At 31.8% G+C, this 23096-nt stretch overlaps 3 protein-coding genes across 7 annotated transcripts in view; 1 reads left to right on the forward strand and 2 right to left on the reverse strand.

Annotated features, from left to right (window-relative positions):
• Invadolysin (leishmanolysin-like peptidase, invadolysin) overlaps positions 1-11456 on the reverse strand; it is a 290690-nt gene extending 279234 nt beyond the window's left edge. Inside the window, exon 1 of the mRNA XM_018457989.1 lies at positions 11258-11456. Within this exon, the coding sequence (XP_018313491.1) occupies positions 11258-11440 (183 nt within the window). The 5' untranslated portion in view covers positions 11441-11456. The remainder of the gene's footprint in view (positions 1-11257) is intronic.
• Positions 11457-15464: 4008 nt separating this feature from the next.
• FeCH (ferrochelatase, mitochondrial) lies at positions 15465-19097 on the reverse strand. Of its 5 annotated transcripts, none has more exons than XM_018457978.1 (9): positions 19022-19097; positions 17849-17914; positions 17237-17435; positions 16924-17145; positions 16723-16824; positions 16212-16377; positions 16025-16132; positions 15754-15918; positions 15465-15682 (listed from the first exon to the last, which is right to left on the reverse strand). In XM_018457978.1, the coding sequence occupies exons 2-9, from the start codon at positions 17886-17888 to the stop codon at positions 15485-15487; spliced, it is 1200 nt and encodes a 399-aa protein (XP_018313480.1). In that variant the 5' UTR covers positions 17889-17914; positions 19022-19097; the 3' UTR covers positions 15465-15484. The 5 variants fall into 5 exon arrangements, with proteins under 5 accessions (XP_018313480.1, XP_018313481.1, XP_018313483.1 ...); XM_018457979.1 differs by lacking the exon at positions 19022-19097 and adding an exon at positions 18306-18375; XM_018457981.1 differs by lacking the exon at positions 19022-19097 and adding an exon at positions 18326-18339.
• Positions 17972-21896, forward strand: LOC108729064 (protein-lysine N-methyltransferase mettl10). The gene is made up of 6 exons (XM_018457982.1): positions 17972-18034; positions 18121-18174; positions 18871-19006; positions 19093-19191; positions 20309-20718; positions 21786-21896. The coding sequence occupies exons 1-6, from the start codon at positions 18025-18027 to the stop codon at positions 21878-21880; spliced, it is 804 nt and encodes a 267-aa protein (XP_018313484.1). The 5' UTR covers positions 17972-18024; the 3' UTR covers positions 21881-21896.
• Positions 21897-23096: the final 1200 nt, after the last annotated feature.

A 23096-nucleotide genomic window follows, 5' to 3' on the forward strand; every position in this document is an offset into this window, starting at 1 on the left:
TCGTCACAGTTGCCAAAGTTCACAAGAATGGTGTAATTTTTCGCAATCAAGACCGCGTTGTCGGAAAAATGGACGGATTCAACAACCGACGAACTCGCGGCGAAAAATGACAACGATTGAAATACGACATCTCAGTATGCGTGGCAAAAAATGTAAAACGCAGTCGCCTTCACGGAATGGAATATTGAGCTCATCTGCGAATAGTCTACTAATTAGCGACGTTCCCGAAATGTTTCGTACCCTGCTGCTTAGAACTATGTTCACCCATGCCTGGAGTTTACCGTGACTGCTATTGTCTGTTCAAACAATCCGCCGTGATTAATCCGGAATGTTTCCTGTGAAAACTGGATGACCTAACGTCGGACAGACACAGCCCAGCCAGCCGATCACATTTACTGGCCTGGTTTACATCGTGCGCTAGTCCGCGACCTATAAATGTCTTTGTTTAACCTACAGGTTAAACAAGGACGCCCATTGTTTAGGTCACGGACTAAGCGCACGGTATAATTATAGCCACTGACTTATGATTTATGTCGATAAAGTTCCTATAATAGCACGATAAGAGTTATACATATGTATATACTCTTTAATATAATTATTGTACCCAAATAAAAAAATTTTGAAAGTGGTAAATACAACCGAGGAATAAAATATACAAATAATCTTCCTTGGAGAGTTTAAATTATCAAAAGACTCAAATAGTCTCACATGAGAAATAAGGATTCTTTCAACACATTGTAACACACATTCAAAGAATGTGTCAAAAAAAATCCAACAATTTTTTATTTGAAGCAAGAACTTTTAAGTATATATTTGTACAAAGTAAATGTGCTTCTAACCACATTGAAGTTTCCTTTAACATTTAATTATGTAAGACCTTTTAAGATCTTTTACTTGAAGTTTCAATAGATAAATTTTAGTCTTTAAAAAAAGAAATGTAAAGAAAAGTAACTGCAGATAAATGAGGAGGCAAACTCATATAATGTGATTTTTTTAAATTACCACAAAGAATTACATAAAGTACAGAAAAAATAAAACATTTTCGGATTTGCAAATATCAGTTTTATCAGAAAAATAATTGTTATATCGATAAACTCACATATTGTCGGTCACGAAAAATGTTATCTTATCGACAAATCGTATCGCGCGCCTTTTTTTATTTGGACAAAGACAAGTGGTAGCGGATTCCGATACGCCTATATATGCGAGAAATTAGTTGGCAGTTTTTCCGATCGAATCGATGTCCCAAACGGGCCGTTCTTTATTAACGAAAGGATGAACCGAAGGTGCCGCGCCGGCAGAAAGTTCCGAATATGCATGGCTATGCAATTCGCGCGGTCCCTAGGGACGCAAAAGTTGGCTGGGCAAAAAGCGGCGGAAAAACGGGATGCAAAAGGACAAGCGCAGTAGCAGTAGAAAAGGGAAGAAAAAAAAGAGAACGTCGCGCCGCACGAAGAGCAGCCAGTCATCCATTTTCATTCGAAGCGAGCGATGCCCCGAAACTTTCAAAGCGGCCGCAAAGGCAATACGTAACCCGGCTTCGATGACGCGCGACTCTGCCAATTTCACGTCCCACTATTTTGATCGAGGTTAAGGTTACACCGTTATACTATTCCCGAATGAGTGATTCGTTTTATTAAACTCTCAGGCTGCCAGGAGAAAGTTTACATTTCCCACCAACAGCGAACGTGGAAAGCGACTCTAAAAGCATTTTAATTTGCTTTTGTTCGTAGACAGCTGATAACTATCAAGACGCGTATGGAATGCGTATTCTTCGTTGTATGTATAAGGTGAGTACCAAAACAACCAGGAAAAAATTGTAATAAGATTTCTTTCAACAAAATTGAGCGTTTTCTATCGTGTTTAGAATTTTAGGAACATCGTTCACAAGCGAATCAGAAGAGTAAAATATGGGAACATTCTCTCTGAAAAGGTATCCGTTACGTCAAATCAATTTATCTTTCGCAACTACATATCTTCCGTTCATCGTTCGAGGTCAATCAATGTTCTACGCAAACGTAAAAAGTTTAATCTCAGCCTGGAGTCAGTCTAGATTAAACGAATTCGACTTGATTGCAAGTTCAATTAATGGAGGAACGTTTCATCGAAGTTATCTACTGGAACACGTTCATCCAATCATTTGTAACCGTCGAGTTTAAAATTGGATTTATTTCGACATTCGTTAACAGTACTGGTTACCTACCGACCATTGCTACCACGATATTTTGCCTTAGGCATACAGAGGCATACAAATAACTTTATCAAATTATGAAACAAACAGCATACTCCAGCTTGATTCCTAATCACGTAATGGTACAAATGTAGTTACTGCATCTGATTAACACACTACTATCATTAATTGCTAGAAGCAATAGACGATTCAATATTATTGTTATTATGAAATTTATTATTTGCATTCAATTACTCTAATACTGTGTGTAAGTAAATCATATAAAATAATCTTAAAAGAGTAAGTTTAAATGTGTTTTTCAGAAATCAATTTTGTACATTTTGTACATTTTTTAAATGTTTTATCAGGACACGATTTATAATTTTATCAATTTTCTCCAATTTTGACTTCATGAAATTAATTAATTTGACTTTATATGTAAGCAAAATTATAAAATATGCATTACATGAAAAAGCAATTTCTCAGAAATATTATATATTTATATTATATACTGAATCATATGAAACGTATATATCATAGAATAACGGCTTTTATTGATAATGAAAGATGTTTCATCGCATTTTCCGGTGATATGTACTACTTGTTACCGCAGAATGCATCATCTGATTACTGATAGCGACAGCAAACGCCGATAACATGAACAGATGCGCTACGTAGATGTTTTGATGAAATGATTGGGATGACGAGGGTGGATGAAGCGCATGTTACGAGCGACATACAAACCGACACGAAACTGCGCGGGTAATGATCATTACCTATTGATAAGAGCCACAGTGTTACCAGATCACTGTTGTTGCAAATGTTATGGAGATGAAATTTAATTTGCCCGTTCAACGCGCCCCCGTTATTGTAATATACCATATCGGATATAATGCATGGTCTTGGTTATAGACGCGATACGTTTGTTATTAAATCCTCCCTTTCCCGACACACACACGGAAGTGATACAATATTCAAACAATAATTTAGAAAGCTTTGTTGCGCACTGATTTAAGTACACCGCGTAATCAGAAGCTACTAATGAGAAGTGCCGTATGCCTGACCTGATTAACAGTTAATACGGATATGTTAAAGCGGTTGGCGCAAGTGCTTCGAAGCACAGTTTGCATATGTTTCTACGTTCGGGATAAAACGCGGCTTAATTGTGCCTCGAGTTTTTAAATCCTTCTCGATCTGGATTTCTCGTTCGCAGAAAATCGCAATCTGTATACGTTAATTCCTTATTCGTTGAATAAATTATAATATATTGCATAATTTTACATAAACAAAACTTTAATATACATATGAAATAATGTACCTCATATTTACATGATGATTATAAAAAATTTGTTTAATTATTAAAAATCTTGCTTTAGATTTATGTTACAATAATATTTTAATTTGTATCTAACTTCAATTTATGTAATGTATACACATTGCAACGTCACGAAATGCAAAGTGAAAAATAAAATAATCAGTGAAAAATCAATGTTTAATGTCTAATTATATCACTTTGTGGAGTGTTAAATTATAAATAATATTATAAGCTTTAGATATTAAAATATTTTATTCAACGTTTATTTAATAAATACGTAAAAAATTGCATATATTTAATAAAATCCAATTCACAAACGCTACTTTTATCAGCGATGTTACTGCCTCTCTTTAGTTTCAGATCTATCATCTTGCCAAGTTTCACTTTTTACAGTTCAGCAAACTCACGCGATTCCGAGAAATATTTCTTAGTTATGATTCTTATTGCGTGTAATAAGTAGTATTCCCGATCGATTGTAACGACTTATACCTATAAGAGTATTTTTATTTGTCAACGTCAGTAGCTAATCGAACGTTTGCGTGTGAATATACTTGCAAAGATCTTAATTAATCAGCGCCAGGTCGGAAACAAAATTACGAATCATTTCCACTTTCCACACACAACCAAGTTCATCAAATTTAAATTTTACAAATATGCACTTCTTCGAGCAATTCTGTTTATGGCAAACTTTGATATGTAACAACATATATATTATTCGCTATATTATTAGAATTTTTTTTAAAAGATACTTGATTATATAATACAATATTTTTTTGTAGTCATAATTAATAACTCGTTCATAAAACATATATACATATACATATTTTTGTGATTATAATTAATTGATATTATATTGTTGCAACAGTATAGATATGTGTAAATCTAAATCCCTCTTCATAAAAATATTTTTCACTTTATAATCGATGATAATTTTATTGTCCTTTGTTACCACCTACACATATGTACATTGTACATACATGTATACGTGTATAATCCTATTTATACCAACAAGTTTCTCAGTATCCTTGACGATTCGTTACATTGAGCATAAGATTTTGCAACGTGCTAACTCGCTTTCAAAAGATTGTAATGTCCATGCTTGGAATAACGTAAATCCATTTATACTTTAAATATATCCTCATTATACAGCTTAATATCGCGTTTCAATTTCAACATCTCTTTTTAATACTAAATAAATCTGTTAAATTTGTCAATAATAAAATTTTGAAACGATAGTTGAAATAAAATTATATACACTAATCTTGTAATGTCAGGATATGCAATAATTTCTAGCGTTTATTATGTAGCAAAATCAAAATTGTTAAACTGATTAATATTTAGTGAACAATTTTTTAATATACTGAAATTATATCACATATATATGCGAAATATCTTCTTCAAGTAAAACATTTAACAAGCAAACGTAACATGATTAACTATATTATTGAAAATACAATTAGGTACAGCGAAAATTAACCAATCCTCGCTTAACCAATACACGTTAATTATTACGAACATTTCCACGTAGCACATTCAAAGTTTGTTTACAACCAGAATTTAATAAATATGCATTTAAATATTTCTCTAAAACCGTATCGAGAATTTATCTCGAATATTTTATCGTGGAAAAGTACTTGAGAAATAAAATTTTCTCGAACGAGATGCGCGTAAATACCGATTGATCGAATGAGAATGTACATCACCAATAATCCATCATTGTTTCTATATACCGTCTATAATTTGTCTGTACAGACAAGTTTTAACACCCTCGATCGATCGATCCGAACCGAGAAATCAACGAAAAAATTCAATATCTATATAAAGCTCGCGTGTCCGGTTTCCACAATGTCCTCCCTCTTAAGCCCCATACCGTCGCATATATCGTTGCACGTCTCACGAAAGCCATAAACTTCGATGAGAATCGAGTTTCTTAATAACCTTTCTGCACACGAGATTTCAAGCGACCGCCTCGTAAATAAATCAGAAAAATACCGGACTCTGCGAGAACGTACGCGCGCGCGCGTACGTGTGCTCCAGCGAAATTCCATTCGCGTACACTTTCATTGAAGCGCTCGCACTAGGAAAGTTTTTCGTACGAAATCGTGCGACCTTCGTTTTACTTTTATTCTCGTCGCGACAGCAAGCGAGCGCAAAGTACTTCCGATAATCGTAATGAAAACTTGACATCCGCGCCGTGCGTTCTTCTCGCAGACGGAGAAAATTATGGGGATAATCATAATGAAAACTCGACACTTCTCTCAGCGCGAACGAATTGCAAGATATTACGTATAATTATGTCTTTTATAAATGTTAAGTGCAATTTCGTCGCATCAAAGAGATTTAAATCTTGATACAAACGGTTTGGATATCATCCATTCTTCCTATTTCTATGTTTCGGAATAATTAATTTCATCGTACAATTTTAAAATTACGAGTAGAAAGAAAAAAATTCTGATAGTTATATAAATTATTACTAAAGCGGTTAACTGTTTAGTTATCTAATTGTTCATAATAATCTTAGCATCATTATACAAAATATATTAAAAAATATTTTAGTCAAAATGTTAATTTTTGGAATGTCATGTGGCTTTATGTGAGAGCGACGGACTTGTAACCGAGGTAACAGGTCGCAATTAAGTTTAAACTCGCATCCTATTATGTACGAATAATTTTGTAATCTGTACTGATTTAACGGGAGTTAAATCACACAAGAATTCTGTACATTCAAATAACTTTTTGACTAGGTTTGGGCATATAAATTAATAGTCATAGTCGATTCTTATATTCAAGACCATTTTGAGTATAGTCCTAAAATGTCATAAACCAATTAAAGGGGCGTATCGTAAAACATTACTTAAGACAGTCTTGAAATAAGAACAGACTATGAATACCAGCCACAAGGACTGATATGATCCCACCTATTCCACCCAATTACTACTCTCGTGTTAATATCAAATTTATCAGGTAGACTTTACAGCTGGTGCCTTATCTTTTATATATACTTTACGCTTTACATTTTAGTGTATTTAAGTACACAATAAATTAAATTAAATTAAATTAAATTAAATTAAAAGAAAAGAATAATTTGAAGAAAAATAAACTTACACGAAGGGTGCATTCCATATTACGCTTATAAGCATCATCTGTGCTTGTTTAATATCTGACAGACAACAAGAATGAGTTGATGCTTATAGCGTGTGAACGTAAAAACGGAACGCACTCTATGCATAATATATCGACCTGTGTGAGTTCCGACATTTCTGTATTATTAGATTGGTAGAAAAGAGTAGCCCGTAAACAGTTGGCTGGGTGCCAGCGACGGACACACAATTCACGTAATTCCATATGTCTCTTTTATTGTCAAACCTTATACGGAATAAAGGGCGAGCGAACGTACGAATGAGTTATGTCCTTACGAGAGCGCAAAATTGGTACGTGATGACGGTGGAATCGCCAAACAGAAAAGTTCCCCGAATGCTTGTACGAAGTGCTATAAGCACGAGTGGGACAACCGTAAACTTTTACATTCGCATGCAAATTCTCTTTCACTGAAACGGTCCTTAAAACGAATACACTCACATATATAAAACCGCCACCGAGCACTTCGACCATTCGCTGAAACGTTAGAAACTAGTTCTCTGTAGTACGAAGTTACGCTATAAATGTAAATCCTAACTGTAAACTGAGAAAAAAATTTATTGAAAACTATTTAAAAATTGTTCATTAATTATTATGAAAATTTAGAAATTAATGACATAAAATACATTCATGCATATAGTCGTATCGTTTTGACATGTACATGTTTTTAACGCACACCGCGATATAGAATACGTTTACTTTTCATTTTCTCTAAACAAAACATTGTATGTTAACATTTTTTATTTTTGTTTTGAATGATCTAAACTCACATACTGTACATGTTAACAATAGAGTCGTTAGACCCTGAAGTTGCGCCCATGGGCACAATACCATCGAAATATTCTAGTTTTTCACTCAATTTCGTGTCAAAATGGAAAACCATTTTTTAGTACAAGAAAATAAACGGATCCCTGGAGAAAAATATATTTTTGACCTGGATTTGTATTTTTTTAAAATCACACAAAAATGCTCTTGCACTGCAGATTAATAAAAAAAGGTTAAGATAAATAAAATAAGATTGTAAAAAATCATTAAAAAATTTTTATACAATGCATCACAAATTCAGCTTTTATAAAAGCTTGATACTATGATATAGATGTGTTAATTATAAAAAAAACTATTTGTTTTTCGTTATTGAAAGAAAATCTTGCTAATTGAGAAATGTTGCGTTTTCATTTCTAAAGACATTTTTATATCGACTTTCGCAAACGAAAATTGTCAAAACTGACCGAGTGAAAAGTCAATCAAGTTTATTCTACGAATAGAGAATCATTCGTGCACCGTTCCAATCCTGATAATTGAGTCTATTTTTTCGGGGTAAAAAGGGGACGAGATGGAAAAGGAAACGGATGGCCGGCTTTTGTCTGCCTATTCACCATTTTAAAACTTGTGTCGTATCTGTCGATTGTTTTCTGTCATGCGAAAAATAATCCGCCCTTTCAAAGGACGAAATTAAAATTTACGCAAACTTTTACAGTGTCCAATAAATGATACAAGCCATACGATATGGCACCTCTTCAATCTCGCCGTTCTTTCATACACAGACTCTTTGATCAAAGCAAAATCAATTTTTCTTTTATCTTGATAAGCATTTTCTCGTAAGTTTTTACTTTTAAATAACTGTTGTATAACTGAACCTTCTAATCAATCTGTTCAAATGAATATGTTACAAAATTAATTAAAAAGTTTAATTTTATAGCTGAGTTAGAAAGCAAAATCTTCTCATTTATAAACACTAATTACCGGAACTATTTTTGCTTTAACAAGTTTGCTTAATAATAGTAAAATGGCGTCAGATAATGGAATACTCTATAGATCAATGAACATTCGCGACATGGTACCACAATTAATATTTGCAACTAATATAATTAATATTCATCGATGATATGATTATTACAATAATTATGAATTATTCATTAAGCATCAAGTATCAACGAAGTTCGTTCTATGCAATATTATGCAATGCATTCTAAAGAACGGATATTATGGTGAATGGCAGAGATTTAATGAGATAAACGATATCCGTAACGATGGAACGTAAATGATCCTCCAAAGTATAGCGTACATCGAAGCGTTTAATAGGAAGTTAAATCATTACATTGCAATATATGTCATCCAAATATACTATTCCATTTTCCTCGAAATGACAATGCAGACAATTAGTACACAATGGCAATAAAATGATAGAGATATATTATTCTTTAAATACATCTGTTATATAAAATTACTATCTTATCTGCAATTTCATATCCGAAACAGCAAACAACAAATCTTTGTTGTTTATAAATAAAATCAACGTATCATGTATTAATTATGTATTAATTCTTTACAGTCCAATTATTTATATCACAAATAAGCAAAGACTAAATAAGTATATTTGATTCTCATTTTCATTTATCTAACATGACTTAAACAATTTTTATTATTTGAAAGAGTTTTTATAAAGTTTCAAAATTATATAATTTGCCGATTATAATCTTCTAAGTTCTATTCTAAAATTACCCCCATTAACTTGGCCCTCCACCATCGAAAATCATAAATTGAGCTAAATTTACTAGCTTATATTTGAAATGATTTATCTTAAATAGCAAGGAACAAATCTCTGTTGCTCAAAAATAAAATCAATATCTTTCTAAATCATACATTAATCTTTTGCGGTCCAAATTATTTTTAACAAATAAAGAAAGACCAAATATTTCACTTTTATTTGTTATTATTTAACATTAAAGAATTTTATTATTTGAAGTATGTTTCATATAGTTTTAAAAATATACAGTTTGCCAATTATAATCGTCTACATTTAAATCCTTGGAGAAACATGCGATAGGCTGTCGTAAAACATTATTTCGAACGTGACTGCAAACAGTTAATATCTCACAACACGCTGCTCGACATTACGTGAATCTCGCATCGAGTATCATAAAATGAGTTAACTTTGACTCAGTTGGGATAACTTTGGCCCTTTTAAAAAATGCCTTGACAGCACGCATATCCAAAATCAGGACATAAGACGTTTCAAAATATCTTTAAGGCCTGGATATTCATTATTTGATTAACTCGTAGTTTGGATTTGATCTTATTTAACTTAATGAATCACGAAACTAACGATTTTGTAATAACTTTAAAAAGTTACACTACAAAACCATCAGTTTAGTGATTAAGCATAGATAGAAAAATATAATTTTCGGCCTAACCACATAGACATTTATAATATTTAAGCCTAACCACAGGTTAACCAGTAAATGAAAAACTGTGAGCCGTAATCACGACTACGAGTTGCCAGTTGTGATTCCCAGTTGATGATTCTATATATTTTAGCCAATCACGATGCAGCCAGTCCGTACTCGCTGCATCGTGATTGGCTAAAATAGAATCGTCAACCAGCAATTGTAACCGTCTTAAAGATGTCTTAGGCCCGATTGCACCAACGTTACTTTGATTTTAAGCGAGGCTTAAAACTCTTTCTGTCTGTCCCTTTTTTGACTTTAAAACGAGACAAAGAGAGTTTTAAGTCTCGCTTAAAGTAACGTTAATGCAACCGAGCCTTAAAGATGTCTTAATCATATTACAGCTTAAGATATCTTTAAGACGTTTTTAATATTGACAGCAGATTTAAAGATCTCAGCACAAGAATTATCGTGACACTTAGGCCGGTATTCACAGTCAGATCTTATATTTAAGACCATCTTAAGTACAGTCTTAAGAAATCACGAATTAGAGGACCGTATCAGCGTCTTAAGGCATTACTTAAGACAGTCTTAAAATAAGAACGAACTATGAGTACCGCCTTAAAGTCTAAAATATCTCGAAAATTTTAACAATACTCGAACGTCTCTCGATAATGCTATAAACCGTATGCGTCATCAAGCTTGGCTGTCCGTGAAACGCGATGCGCGTGGAAGGTCAACGCGCCGAGACATCCCGCAGCAGCACGTGCTGTTCCGAAAACACGTGTTTCCCCCCTCCCGCTGCCGCGCATGGAAACATTCACCGAAGTCTTCCTTCTATCGGCGCAACGTATGAATGGCGCGTTGAAACGTCGAGCGAAAATGAAATGTGTACATACACACGTCTTTAATCACTACGAGTCAACGCAAGTGACCGATTCCATGTCTCGATAAAATTCATAACTGCAAGAGTTCACAAACCGTGACGAATTCGTAACGGTGTGCTGCGCTCCATTTATGTCATTTTAGCGTTCAAGTACTACGAGAGGCTGGGTAACGAAGGAAAACGTCAAAACACAAAATTTGAAAGCTGTCGTTATCGCAATCAATTCACATGGAGAACGGCTACTGCGCCACATGCGAGAGAGACAGAGACGGAGCGAACACGTGTCAATGCATGCAACGGGTATTACTGCGAGGAACAGCAACCTGATCTGTCGCGCTCGACCAGATTCCTTTCGACAAGGTGAAAACTCGTTCGATGTAGACGGGAAATAGAGAAATACAATCGATGGACGAGAAATATTACTATGAAGATTAGAGACGATCGTGAGATACAAAATGTACAGCATGTACGCGCGTAGGCGGCGAAAGGAGAACAAGGAGTAAAACGGAGTAAGCACGGAACGGAGCGAGGAAAGAGGTTAGAATCGTTCACCGTAGTGCTAGTGAGTACGTCGCACTTACCTCGTGTGCCCGTGGATGCTGATGATCGCAGTGTCGGTGCTCGAACATTCCACTGGCAGGACCCAACACAGCGCACATCGCGAGGAGAACGGCAAGCGGCGACACGCCGGTGCCGCGGCGCATCTTCAACCGCACTCGGGCCGCCATCACGGACAACACGCTCGATCGCAAAGCATGACACATACTGAGCGCGCCCGCCGGCGCCGCGCATTTATATGGTCGGTGCCGGCGCGGCGGCAAGCAGCGCCGCGCAACTCACGTTCGATACCCGAAGTCGAAGCGCGGCGGCGGCAGCGGTGGTGGTGGTGATGGTGGTGGTGGTAGTGGAGGCGGCACTCCGACGACGGCGGTGGTGGCAGCAGCGACAACGACGACAACGCTGTCGCTGGGATAAACCCCTCGTCGTAAAGAACCTGCGAAGAAATCGAAAAGCTTGTTGTTGCTGAGATAAGCTTAAGGTACAATTTAATGCTGACGCTCGACGTTCATTTTTAACGATAAAATAGGTCTTTTTCTTCTTCTTGATCCCCAAGTTGGATTTCCGATCCATCTATAAAATAAGTAGTAAAAGCTGACGAATATCAAGTATTAATTTTGATCACGTGGCCTGTTTTATTTAACATTAAAAATGAGCGTCGAGCGTCAACATCAAAAAATATCTTTAAAGAATCCCGCACACTTTTTTGACAGAAGAAATCGGTTTCTGTGGAATTGGCTAATATCTTTTATGTGATTGCTTTTATGCTGATTAAAAGTCTCAATGGGCATGACCTCAAAAAAGCACAACTTTTATGGTTACTAAATAATGACTTATATGTATAATATGTATAATAGGAATTTAATAATAGTTATTATAATTAGTTATTAAAAAACTATTAGTTTATCTTTTCTAAACTAAGCTCCTTTAGATTTTGCTTTATTAAGAAGGTCAAAAAGAAGGCTGAAAAGTTGCAGAAAGGATCTAAAAAAGTATAAAGAATAAAATATAAAATACGTAATTTTGAGCGATTTAGTGCTTCGTAATCATAAAAATTGAGTTTTTCTGAGTCACGCATTGAGAATTTATCAGAATCGTAAAAACAATTGCATATTAAATATTTAGTCAATTTGACAGAAGCCGATTTCCTCATATGATGTATGCAGAGATTAACGCGGCAACAGCGCTTTTATTCGCTCTTTAACAATGAATGATTAGATTAACGGGAGTGAGAGAGAAGAGATTCGAGAGAGAGACTGCCTTTCACACTTCTGTTGAAGTACTGTAAAAAGTCGAAGCAAAAAGATGTTAATGTATTTGTTTAAAGTTGAATTATTTAAATAATAAAAATAAAGTGTCACACGTATTTGTATCTTATAATATGTACGTTTGCATGTGTACGAGATGTAATACGTATATAATATCGTCATTAGAAAGAATACAAAGCAAAAAGTTATTCGTGTATGAAATGTAGAACGTGCTTTAATTATATGCTTTTTATTTTAAAACGAAATACTATTATTGTATTTGCGTACGGTACTTGCTTCATTTTTATTTATATGATTTGTTTATCGAGGATTTAAGCTTTCACGACGAAGAAAATACCGGCAAATAAATCATAATATCAAATGTCATATTTTCATTTCATCATTATCAATGTAATAAATATAACATTTTTCGTAATTATTCGTTCATTTAGACATCCTTATAATGACTGGAAAACGATTTAAATCATAATTATTCTTTTCAACGAGATGTTTTTATATATATATATATCTACAGAATTTTCATAAAAAATATTGAGTATACCTCGATAAACAATTAAATAAAGTTAACTTTGGAATAACTATATACATATATTAATCTTTAGAATAAACATTTTTCTATTATAAAATTTTTATTCAAATCAATCTAATCTGGATAAAATTAATATTTTATGCAGACGTGGAGGGAGCAACTCGATGCTTTTTTCACAAGTTATTAAAAATATTCCTTAATATAACTGCCAATAGAAAGAAAAGAAGTGTCTTAATAACAAAAACAATAGTAACTTCACAACAAATCAATGGCAAAAATTAAATAAAAGTACATTTTAAGATTGACCTGATGTTTTTTATCTATGATCTTGTTAATATTTATGATCGATATTTAACGGTTTTTATATTTGAGAATGTCTTAAGTATAGCTAGAAGATTTCATAAGTCAATCACTGAACCATATTAATTTGAAGACATTACGTAAGATGGTTTAGAAATAAAAACAGATAATTATGAATTCTTGTAACATAATACTTTAATATAAAACAGTTAATATGAAACAACGTATTATAGTGCTTAAAAAAAATCAATCAATAGAGAAAAACTATCGCAGATATCGCATTAAATATTTTGAAAGATTATTTTATACGGTTCAAAGTAATATTAGCATAATATTAATTTATTTTCTTCTCTATCTATGATCAACAATTAAAATGGAATAATAATAATCACTGATTCTAATTAACTAATTTCTTTGATGTAAATTGGTCTTTACTGTATCATCGTTGTTTGATACCTATCTTGATGCAACAAGAAATTTGATCCTTATTATATCATGATTGGAAAGAAGTTAAGAGGATTTTTTGTATTCATCACCAATCGTATTTGAAGTTTATGTTTAGAAGTGCAAGAAAATGGGAGTTTTTTTTAATCTAATGTTCAGTATTTATACATCAAAATGATTTACACTGAATACATTTAAATAAATATTATGATATACTGGATGACATACAACACAAAGTAAAAGAAATAAAATAAATAAATAGATAATTCAAAAAATTTTTACAACAAAAACTTGAAAATTTAATAAAAATTAATAAATTCCATTTTAAGTATGTTGAAACCCATTGTAATAATCTCTAACCGATTTAGTACATTAATTATTTCGAAAGGAATCTGAATGTCTTTTTTATATATGCAGTTAAAGACTGTATCAAAATTACGTCAAAGAAATCAAAATAATATTAGTAACAACACATTCTTTGCAAGTGACAAGATTGACGAAGCCTCGAGTGAAGAATTAATCCTGAGACCTCAGGCTGTATATACACACAATAAAATTTATTCTTTTACGCCTAAATGTTCATCTTTAACCACCGCAAAAGAAAAGTTGTTATAAATAATACAGACAATAAATTATAACAATATTCTTTCATCGATAAATTTATTATGATTAATAAAACTAATAATCATCGAAACAAATTTAAGTGAAAACCGAAAAATTATTTAAATCATTCAATCAAACTATTTAATCTCGTTCCTTATTTTAAAAGGAATAGTTGTCATGTTTATTAAAATGCATATAATATAATTATCTTCTCGCGTTCTTCCAAGGTTTCAAGCATTATAAATTGGCAAAATTTCAACAGTTTCATCAATAAACTTTAAATAAATGCAAAAAAAAGTCTGTGCAGGACCAAACATATAAAATATTCGTAAAATCATAAACACCTTATAAGCAAATATATGACTAAAGAAAACTTATTAAACTTGATATGTAAAATACAGTAATTTTCTTGTATAGCAACAATAGGATTATTACGGTCTTATATCTATCAAGCTTGACGTGCAGTAATTTTCTTGTATGGTAATAATAGAATTATTACGGTCTGATTGTCGTAATGTTTTTAGAAGACAAAGCCAGTAAGCAAGCAAAGGAGAAGCGTAACATTGAGATCACTGATGCAACACCTGATGTACGATTGTAATTTTTACCTCGTTGAAAAAGTAAACATCGAACGCGCAAATTCGAACAGAGTATATCAAATAATAAAGATTAAAGCTATATTATTGACAAGAGTTAGATACTGTATTCACTTAAAAGCCAATAATACGTCAGTTATCCTGGATTATATCGAGAACGAAAAGATTAATAAGAACTATTTTAGTAGTATCCATACAAAAAAACAAAAACTTTGTTAACAAAGCTGCTTTAGCTATTGAATTCTAAGGGAATTTTGCGAAGGATTTACGAAATGAAACAAGTATCTTAATTTATTCGATATTATTACGGTTTCCATATATAATATATCCAAATATAATATATATTTATATTCGATTAGATCTGTTTCATTTTCACTCAATTATTAACAAACCATTATATAACATTACGTATAATTAATACAGCAAATTATACAAATAATTATTATTCATACTTAAACATAATATAATATTTATGATTATGATTTCGCGCGCACTTAATCGCAAATATCATTAATTTTTACAGATTTCAGCGTACCATTTTTTGCTAGCATCGCAATTTAAATTTACACAATGAGGACACCGTGTTAAAAATTTAGGATTTACAGATTGTTTTGATCTAAGACGAGACACAACAATGTCCGTCAAAGCGTCGATGAAAATAGGATGATCATTAGGCGCGGCAGCTCTTCGTATCGTCTCAATACCAAGCTAGAAAAATTAAACATAAAATATTCTTTGTTCATCGTATTAAACAGTAAGTAGACTGCAATATTTCTTACTTCTTCGGCAAGTTCTCGGCAATATTCTATATCCAATTCGTGAAGAGTTTCAATATGCTCATTTACAAATGCAATTGGTACCAAAATAAAATTTTTCTTGCCCTGTTTAACGTAACCTTTCAACGCTTCATCGGTAAAAGGTCCTAGCCATGATGTAGGTCCAACCTAAATATATATACTCCGTAATACATATATTAAACGCAAAACATTCTCTAAGCTATCTAAAGTTCGCTCAATTTTAAACAGCAGTCACATATATTTATGTATATACCTTTGATTGCCATACCAAGCTGTATGGATTACAATAATTTAATTCCTGCATTACTAATGCAACTGTGGCTCCAACTTCTGCAGGATAAGAATCTCCTCTGTTTACAACCTAAAGTAATTACAGGAAAAGATAAATCAGACTAATTTCTTAAGTGATTACATAAAACACATTAATCCAAGATAACAACCTGTAACGGTAAAGAATGAGCTGAAAATAAAATTATCACATCGTCTCTTTTTTCGCTAGAAAATTGTGCAAGTTCCTCTTTAATTCTTTCGACAAATGTTTTTACAAGAAGTGGATGCGTAGCCCATCTATCGATTATGCTCCATTTCATGCCATTTGGTGACTCTCTACAAAACAATTTAGACTTGTTTCGTATGTATGCATTTTAACATATTCTATTTTCTATTTATTCTTATTTATTATATTCTATATTAAAACAACAAGCAATAATGTAATTTATATATAATGTAAATATTATCTGTGTGTACAGCAAACATACATGTATGAAATAATACACGGAATATTTGCTGCATCTCCAATTTAGCAATCTGCCTATAATAAATATGTGAAAAATAGATAATAAGATCAAATAAATGAATAAAGAGAGTCATAATTAATTAATCTTTCATATCGATCTATAATTAATGATTATCTTATCTAAGCTAAAAGTGGATTAAAAGTATAATAATCACCTAGTTTTGTAATAATTGTATATAGCATTAAAACTGGAACCTGAAGTTGAACAACTATATTGAGGATATTGAGAAAAAAGTACAGTATGTTGTACTCCATCGCTGAAAAAGAAAAACACTCATTCAAATTACCTTCATCTTTCTACAATCATGTTTACATGTTTAGATTATATTACACCTAAGAAAATATGATAACCGTACTTGTGTATCCTCTCAAGGGTATCTTCTGTAAGAGGATCTGCATATCGAAAGGCAACATAATACTTATGAGGTGCAGTTTCAGGCGAAATTTTATCCAGTTTTTTGCATAAAAGTTCGCCCTGTTTATTCGTCCATCGTAGAATTGGCGATCCACCACCAATCTCAGAATACTTTTTCTGTACTTCTGGAGTACGACGTTTGGCTATCCAAGGACCTAATTTACTGCAACATATTTCTATAAAAGATATCTCTCCTACATAATATTCTCTTTCGTACTATATATATATAAGCTCTATAAAATTCAGATTAAAACCTTTGAACTGGAAGTTGAATCATATCACGATCAGTCATTATTCTTAATAAATACTCATGAACTTGATTGGTATTGGTAGGACCACCCATGTTTAACATTAATATACCAGTTTTTGGTTTTATATTGTCTTTATCTACTGAATTTGCAGCAACTGAAGCGTAGCACCTTGCTACAGCAGAAGGTTTCGTGCATTGCCGCCCTATATAAAATTATATTACTTATTGATGTTTATTTAATCATTGTATATAGAAAAATTTCGAAGACAAATTAAAATTACAAATATGAAGCTAAATGTAAAACTCCACTTGAAAAGCCAGAAAAACTGCAAAAAGCATAACTTAGAGTAATATCTCCTTTCATGAAATATAATAGATTTCATAAATTTAAAATTTATTATGTTAAAAAAAGCTCATAAATAAAAAATAATTAATATTACATGCCATTTTAAACGAGATATATTCTAAACTTGATATTAACAAGGCTAATAATTTTCTAAATACTATACGCGATAAAAAAATAATTTATCACTAACATTCTGCTATCATTGTTCAATAAGATCATGTTCTTGTTTCTATAGAATGTGGTTTAAAGTATCAAAGTTTAATGACTTACCGAAACATAACAGGCTCGTAAACATATTGTTAATGTTCATGTCTAAATGTCACTTAATAATCCAGACTGAAAAATTAAAAATTGTAACGTAGAGGTTATCGAGCGTAATGAATTGTGCACTATCACAAGTCTGACCGCCACGACTAGGTTAGGTTCGACGTAATACATATAAATACATGGATAATCGTGAGTAAATTAAAACTGTACAAACACAAATACGATTTATTAAATCAATCAAAATTTCTAATTCTACAAAATTGACTTTCTCAAAGAAATAACGACAGTTTCAGCGAATAGAAATCATTTGAACAAACAGTTAAACGTAAGTAAGTATTCGATTTTTCTTTTACATATTTATTGCACAATTATATTTATATTATATTGTATGGCAAAAATGCATCTTTTCTGAAATAAATTTTTAAAATAAATTCTTGAAGTAAATAAATTCACGAAAAACCATAAAAATTTTTTTGCAACGTGGATAAATCCTCCAAATCCAAGAAATTGGCACTTTGCTTGCATTTAACATTACGGCTACCAGATAGCGCTATGAACATCTGCACTAACTGTGCAACATGTTAAAAATAAATAAATAGAACAAATACAACACGACAGCGTCAAGAATATTTAAATATGTAGTTATACAAGAAAATAAACAAAACTTCTTTTCTTTCTTGTTTTGGCAAAATATATTTAATAAAATAATTAAAAATCTAAAAGATCATATATCATAAAATTCATTCATATAAAATATTTTGCTTTAACTGTGGCTTTTAACAAACGCATATTTTATTTATTTACTAACAAAGCAACGTGCATTTGTCGCCAAGAATATCTCAACGGTGCTGCCACCTGGTCGTGTTTGTAGCAACGAAGTCCTACGTTCACGATTTTATTAAACCGGTTTATGAAATAAGTTCTGCTTGTTAAATTAGCTTATCTAATTCTCTGTTTTATGATAACACAATTTACTGATCGATCGCGATTACTCGGTTTTTTTTAATTTGATACCGTCTGAGCAGATCTCTCGTGCTTCGCAAACCCGATTGGATCGGCATTTATCCAGCATTGTCGTAAGACTTCAACGAACCACAGTGGAATGATGACAGAGCGGACGGGCGAGGAGTTGACATCGTCGGAGCTGGGTACTCTAGAGTTGTAAGTAATACGTACCGTAACTGCGCAACACCCGTTGTGCATCACTCGCCGCTTTTCTGATCCTCTGTTGTTCGCTCTTGCCGCAGCTGGGAGTACGTGTACGCGCAGGAACTCGACAACTTCCACGATCACGGCGACGTAGGCGAGATATGGTTCGGCGCGGCCAACACGCGCAAGGTCGTACGGTAAGCAAAGCCAGGAAGACCGGCACGCGAACACGCGTCTCGTGTCACCGGTCGTACCGCAAGTAAATAGCACCGCGGAAAATCGATGGGCTTTCCCGCGGAAACGAAAACAGCCGCGACGCGATCGAGACTGTTCTCCGCGCGGCACTGGTGGCGACATCTGCGAGACCGAGTCTTGTCTTCTCCGTCGATAACGTTTCAGTCTCCGGCGTCGGTCTCGCGATAGCCTTTTCTACTGCGGATAAATGTTAGCTAGATTTAGAAATAATAAACTTGTTGATTGTTGATTAATAATTTTTTTCTTTCTAACATATTAATACTAAAACTACCGACGATTGATTTATCTCTGTCTATTTCTACTACTTAAGTATATTATACTATTTCTATATTCTTTATTTTTCTGAAAAATGGGATGAAGGGAAAGTAAATTGATCAAATTAATTATTTATATATTACAATATAATGTACCATTATAAATTTAAATAATTCTTATATAAAAGATTTTAAAGAGGTCATTTTGACTGCTTTGATAATTCTTAATATTAATAAATATGTTACGCATTTAAATAAATAGAACAGATACAACATGACAGCGTCAAGAATATTTAAATATGTAGTTATACAAGAAAATAAACAAAACTTCTTTCCTTTCTTATTTTGGCAAAACATTATAATTAATAAAATAATTAAAAATCTAAAAGATCATATATCATAAAATTCATTCATATAAAATATTTTACATAATAAATTAAAATTAAAAGTAATTATTAAATATTAATTGAGATTTGATATTTATTATAATTTTTTTATTCCTTTGGTAATGATTAGAATGGTTAATAATCATATATAAAATTTTATCGTCTTTATTAGTACAACATTATGTACGTGAAACAAATAAATTTTTATGTGATAATTAATATTTTTAATTTAATATGTAGAGAAAAATTCCGTACTAAAAAAAAATTGATTAATTTTTTCTAAAACTTAATCTAAAATATAATCTCCATTATTTTTTTAAGATATTGAAAATAAACAAAAATAAATAAAAATAAATGAAAATTGTTGCTCGTATAGCTCCAAAAATTTTAGAATTGATATGAAAGAAGTTATTTTCTAGATGGATTGCCACGAAATTGGATTTAAACAAAGAGAGCGATAAGATAATCGACGTAGGATGCGGTAATGCAATGACTTTGGTGGAACTCGCAAGAGAAGGATTCGCGAACTTGACAGGGGTGGATTACTCACAGAAAGGGATAGATCTGGCCCGCATAGTGTTGAACGATAACAATTTACCGAATGTAAAAATAGAGATCTGCGATATACTCAACAACACATTGCCACATGATTTTAAAGTCGTTCATGATAAAGGCACTTACGACGCTATTAGTATAAATCCAGAAGATCCGATGGCAAAGAGACAAAAATATATAGAAAATATATATCGCATCCTTTTGCCAGGAGGATATTTCATCTTGACGTCCTGTAACTGGACCAAAGAAGAATTGCTGAAGCATTTTGCGAATCGTTAGTACAATTATTAATTAAAATTTTAACCCTCAACACACTACAGCTATGATAACTACACTTAAGTTCTAAAGCATCCTATTTGAAGTATAGAATGCAAGTGAACCTCCGTTTTACGGTAATTAATAGAGGAAGGTTTAAATTGTTTACCTACAATTTAGAGCCTCACATAGTATTGGGGTGAAACAAAAGTTCGTAGTGCTACGAATTTCAAAATTTGAACAGCTGTAACTTCGTTAAAAATGAACGAAGTTTAAATTAAAGAAAAGGGTTTTAAAGCTAAATCTCTACTTTGAAAAAGTTACTATGTCTTTTCAGTTTCTGTGAGTTTATTAACTTTTACATATAGAAAACTTTTATATAAAGAAAACAACGAGCTGGACAAAATAGAAAATTTTTTTACTTTGTGATCTGTTAAGTGCAAAAAAGTTTGCGAAAATTTTTACTTTCTGTGAAAATCTTTCTAATGTAAAAACTTAAAATTTTTCCTACAAAAACTTTTTTTTTATTTTCCTAAGATATTTTTTTTAATTATCACGATTTAAATAGAAGAAGCACTTTGATCAAACTCTATTAAAAATCATTGTACCGCAATTAAAAAGGATTCTTAAAGTTGAATGGTATCGAATGGTACAATTACTAAATTTTTTTAAAAACATGTAAACATGTTACAAATAAAATAAAGCTACGAACTTTTGTTTCAAGCTAATTTAATACTAATTATACAGATTGTACACCATCTAAAAATTTTCGTTTCGAATCCAAATGACCTGTTGTTGTGTATTTAAGGTTAATATGTATGTATTTTAAATAGTTAAAGTATAAATCATTAAATATTAGTCGAAATACTAATTATATGTCATATAATTGTTATTATTTTATATTACTTAATTTATTGAAATATATTCTATCAAATATCACGCGCGTGCATTTATTTACGATTTCTTCGATTGGTTAATAAAGACGTGTTTTTCTCACAAAAAAATTATTGCTTTCACGTCATTATCTTTGAAATATTACAAAGATCTCTTCGGATGCATGTGCATTAACGCGATTATTGTTCGCAGATTTTGAACTCGATAGTCAACTTCCTACGGATACATTCCAATTTGGCGGACAGACAGGAAACACTGTAACACAATTGATATTTAGAAAAAAGTGACAAAGGAGAAATTCAGGTGTACCACATTAAGATAAATAAAATAATCGTGCCTAATTTATAAAACATTTTAATATTTATCTTTTATTATGAATATCTTGTATTCGAAAGAATAAATAAATACGTATTGCGAAAAGATTCAAGAATTTATTTGTGCAAGAAATATCCAAATACATAAAACGACGTTAGAGTGTGATCAATAGCTAATGCTATGTTTTTTTCTTGATCATTATTACATTACAAAGTTTACAAAAGATACACTATAATAAATTAAACTCGGCGATTAATCTATGCGATTATTAAATGTATGACAGCGAAAAAATAAATATTATCTTGAGTGTATTTATGTTAGTAATTAAGGAATTGATTATATTTGTAAATGACAAAATTTTATATTTATCACAAGAACCTATTTCATTGTTGCATATTTAAATCGATTTACAAATTTAAGACAAAATTGACATAACATTTGATGAACATTTGAATTATAATTGAATTAGAGGAGAATTAGATTTCTGAAGTATTTAGGTAATCGTGTGTCGTTTGCAATTTTGTGAGAATTTTGTCTTTCTACGAATCTTTTTTATTGTATACTTTGTGCATTGAGGAAAATATGATAAAGAATAAATTATTTTAGTATATTCTATTATAATATATGCATCTCTTTATAAACATTTTTATCCTTTAGTGCAATTAAAATAAAGCTTAATCATGTACACTGCAAAAATTGACTATCAAAGCATTATTCTGTTATTTCAAATTCTCAACATCTAATACTAAATTTTATCTGAATTATATTAATATTATATATTGTTTTAGTCTTTCGCACTCGTGTTATTATATAATTGTGTAACAGAATAAGAATATATTGTATAATAATAGCAATTTGAAATGGTAGGCTATGATCACACACAAGAAACACAGACAAATTTATATAAAATAATGAATTTGGTGTTTATCCTAATTTAATTACCATTATAACAATCATAACAATATTTTCTAATTATAAGAATTTTAACCTTTTGACTCCCAAATAGGGCGAGCTGTTTTCTAAATTTACTCTATGGATGATCATTTTAGAATGATTCTACTAGATTTTGATAATTTTTGTGAATTTTTTCACAAATTTTTTGTAAGCGTTTATTTTGAAACAAATAAAAGTATTATATACATATATATATATATATATATACAGGGTGTTTCCAAATTAAATCGCAAA

This window comes from Mycetomoellerius zeteki, unplaced genomic scaffold (assembly GCF_001594055.1).
Source record: "Mycetomoellerius zeteki isolate Tzet28-1 unplaced genomic scaffold, Tzet1.0 scaffold70, whole genome shotgun sequence".
NCBI classification, from domain to species: domain Eukaryota; kingdom Metazoa; phylum Arthropoda; class Insecta; order Hymenoptera; family Formicidae; genus Mycetomoellerius; species Mycetomoellerius zeteki.

Coding starts and splice junctions, on each gene's coding strand:
- LOC108729064 (XM_018457982.1), top strand. Junction 18,175..18,870: donor GAACAAACAGTTAAACGTAA/GTAAGTATTCGA, acceptor CCGTCTGAGCAG/ATCTCTCGTGCTTCGCAAAC. Junction 20,719..21,785: donor GCTGAAGCATTTTGCGAATC/GTTAGTACAATT, acceptor TATTGTTCGCAG/ATTTTGAACTCGATAGTCAA.
- FeCH (XM_018457978.1), bottom strand. CDS start 17,888: ATGAACATTAACAATATGTTTACGAGCCTGTTATGTTTCG. Junction 16,378..16,722: donor TACAATTATTACAAAACTAG/GTGATTATTATA, acceptor ATTGTTTTGTAG/AGAGTCACCAAATGGCATGA. Junction 15,919..16,024: donor GCTTGGTATGGCAATCAAAG/GTATATACATAA, acceptor ATATATATTTAG/GTTGGACCTACATCATGGCT.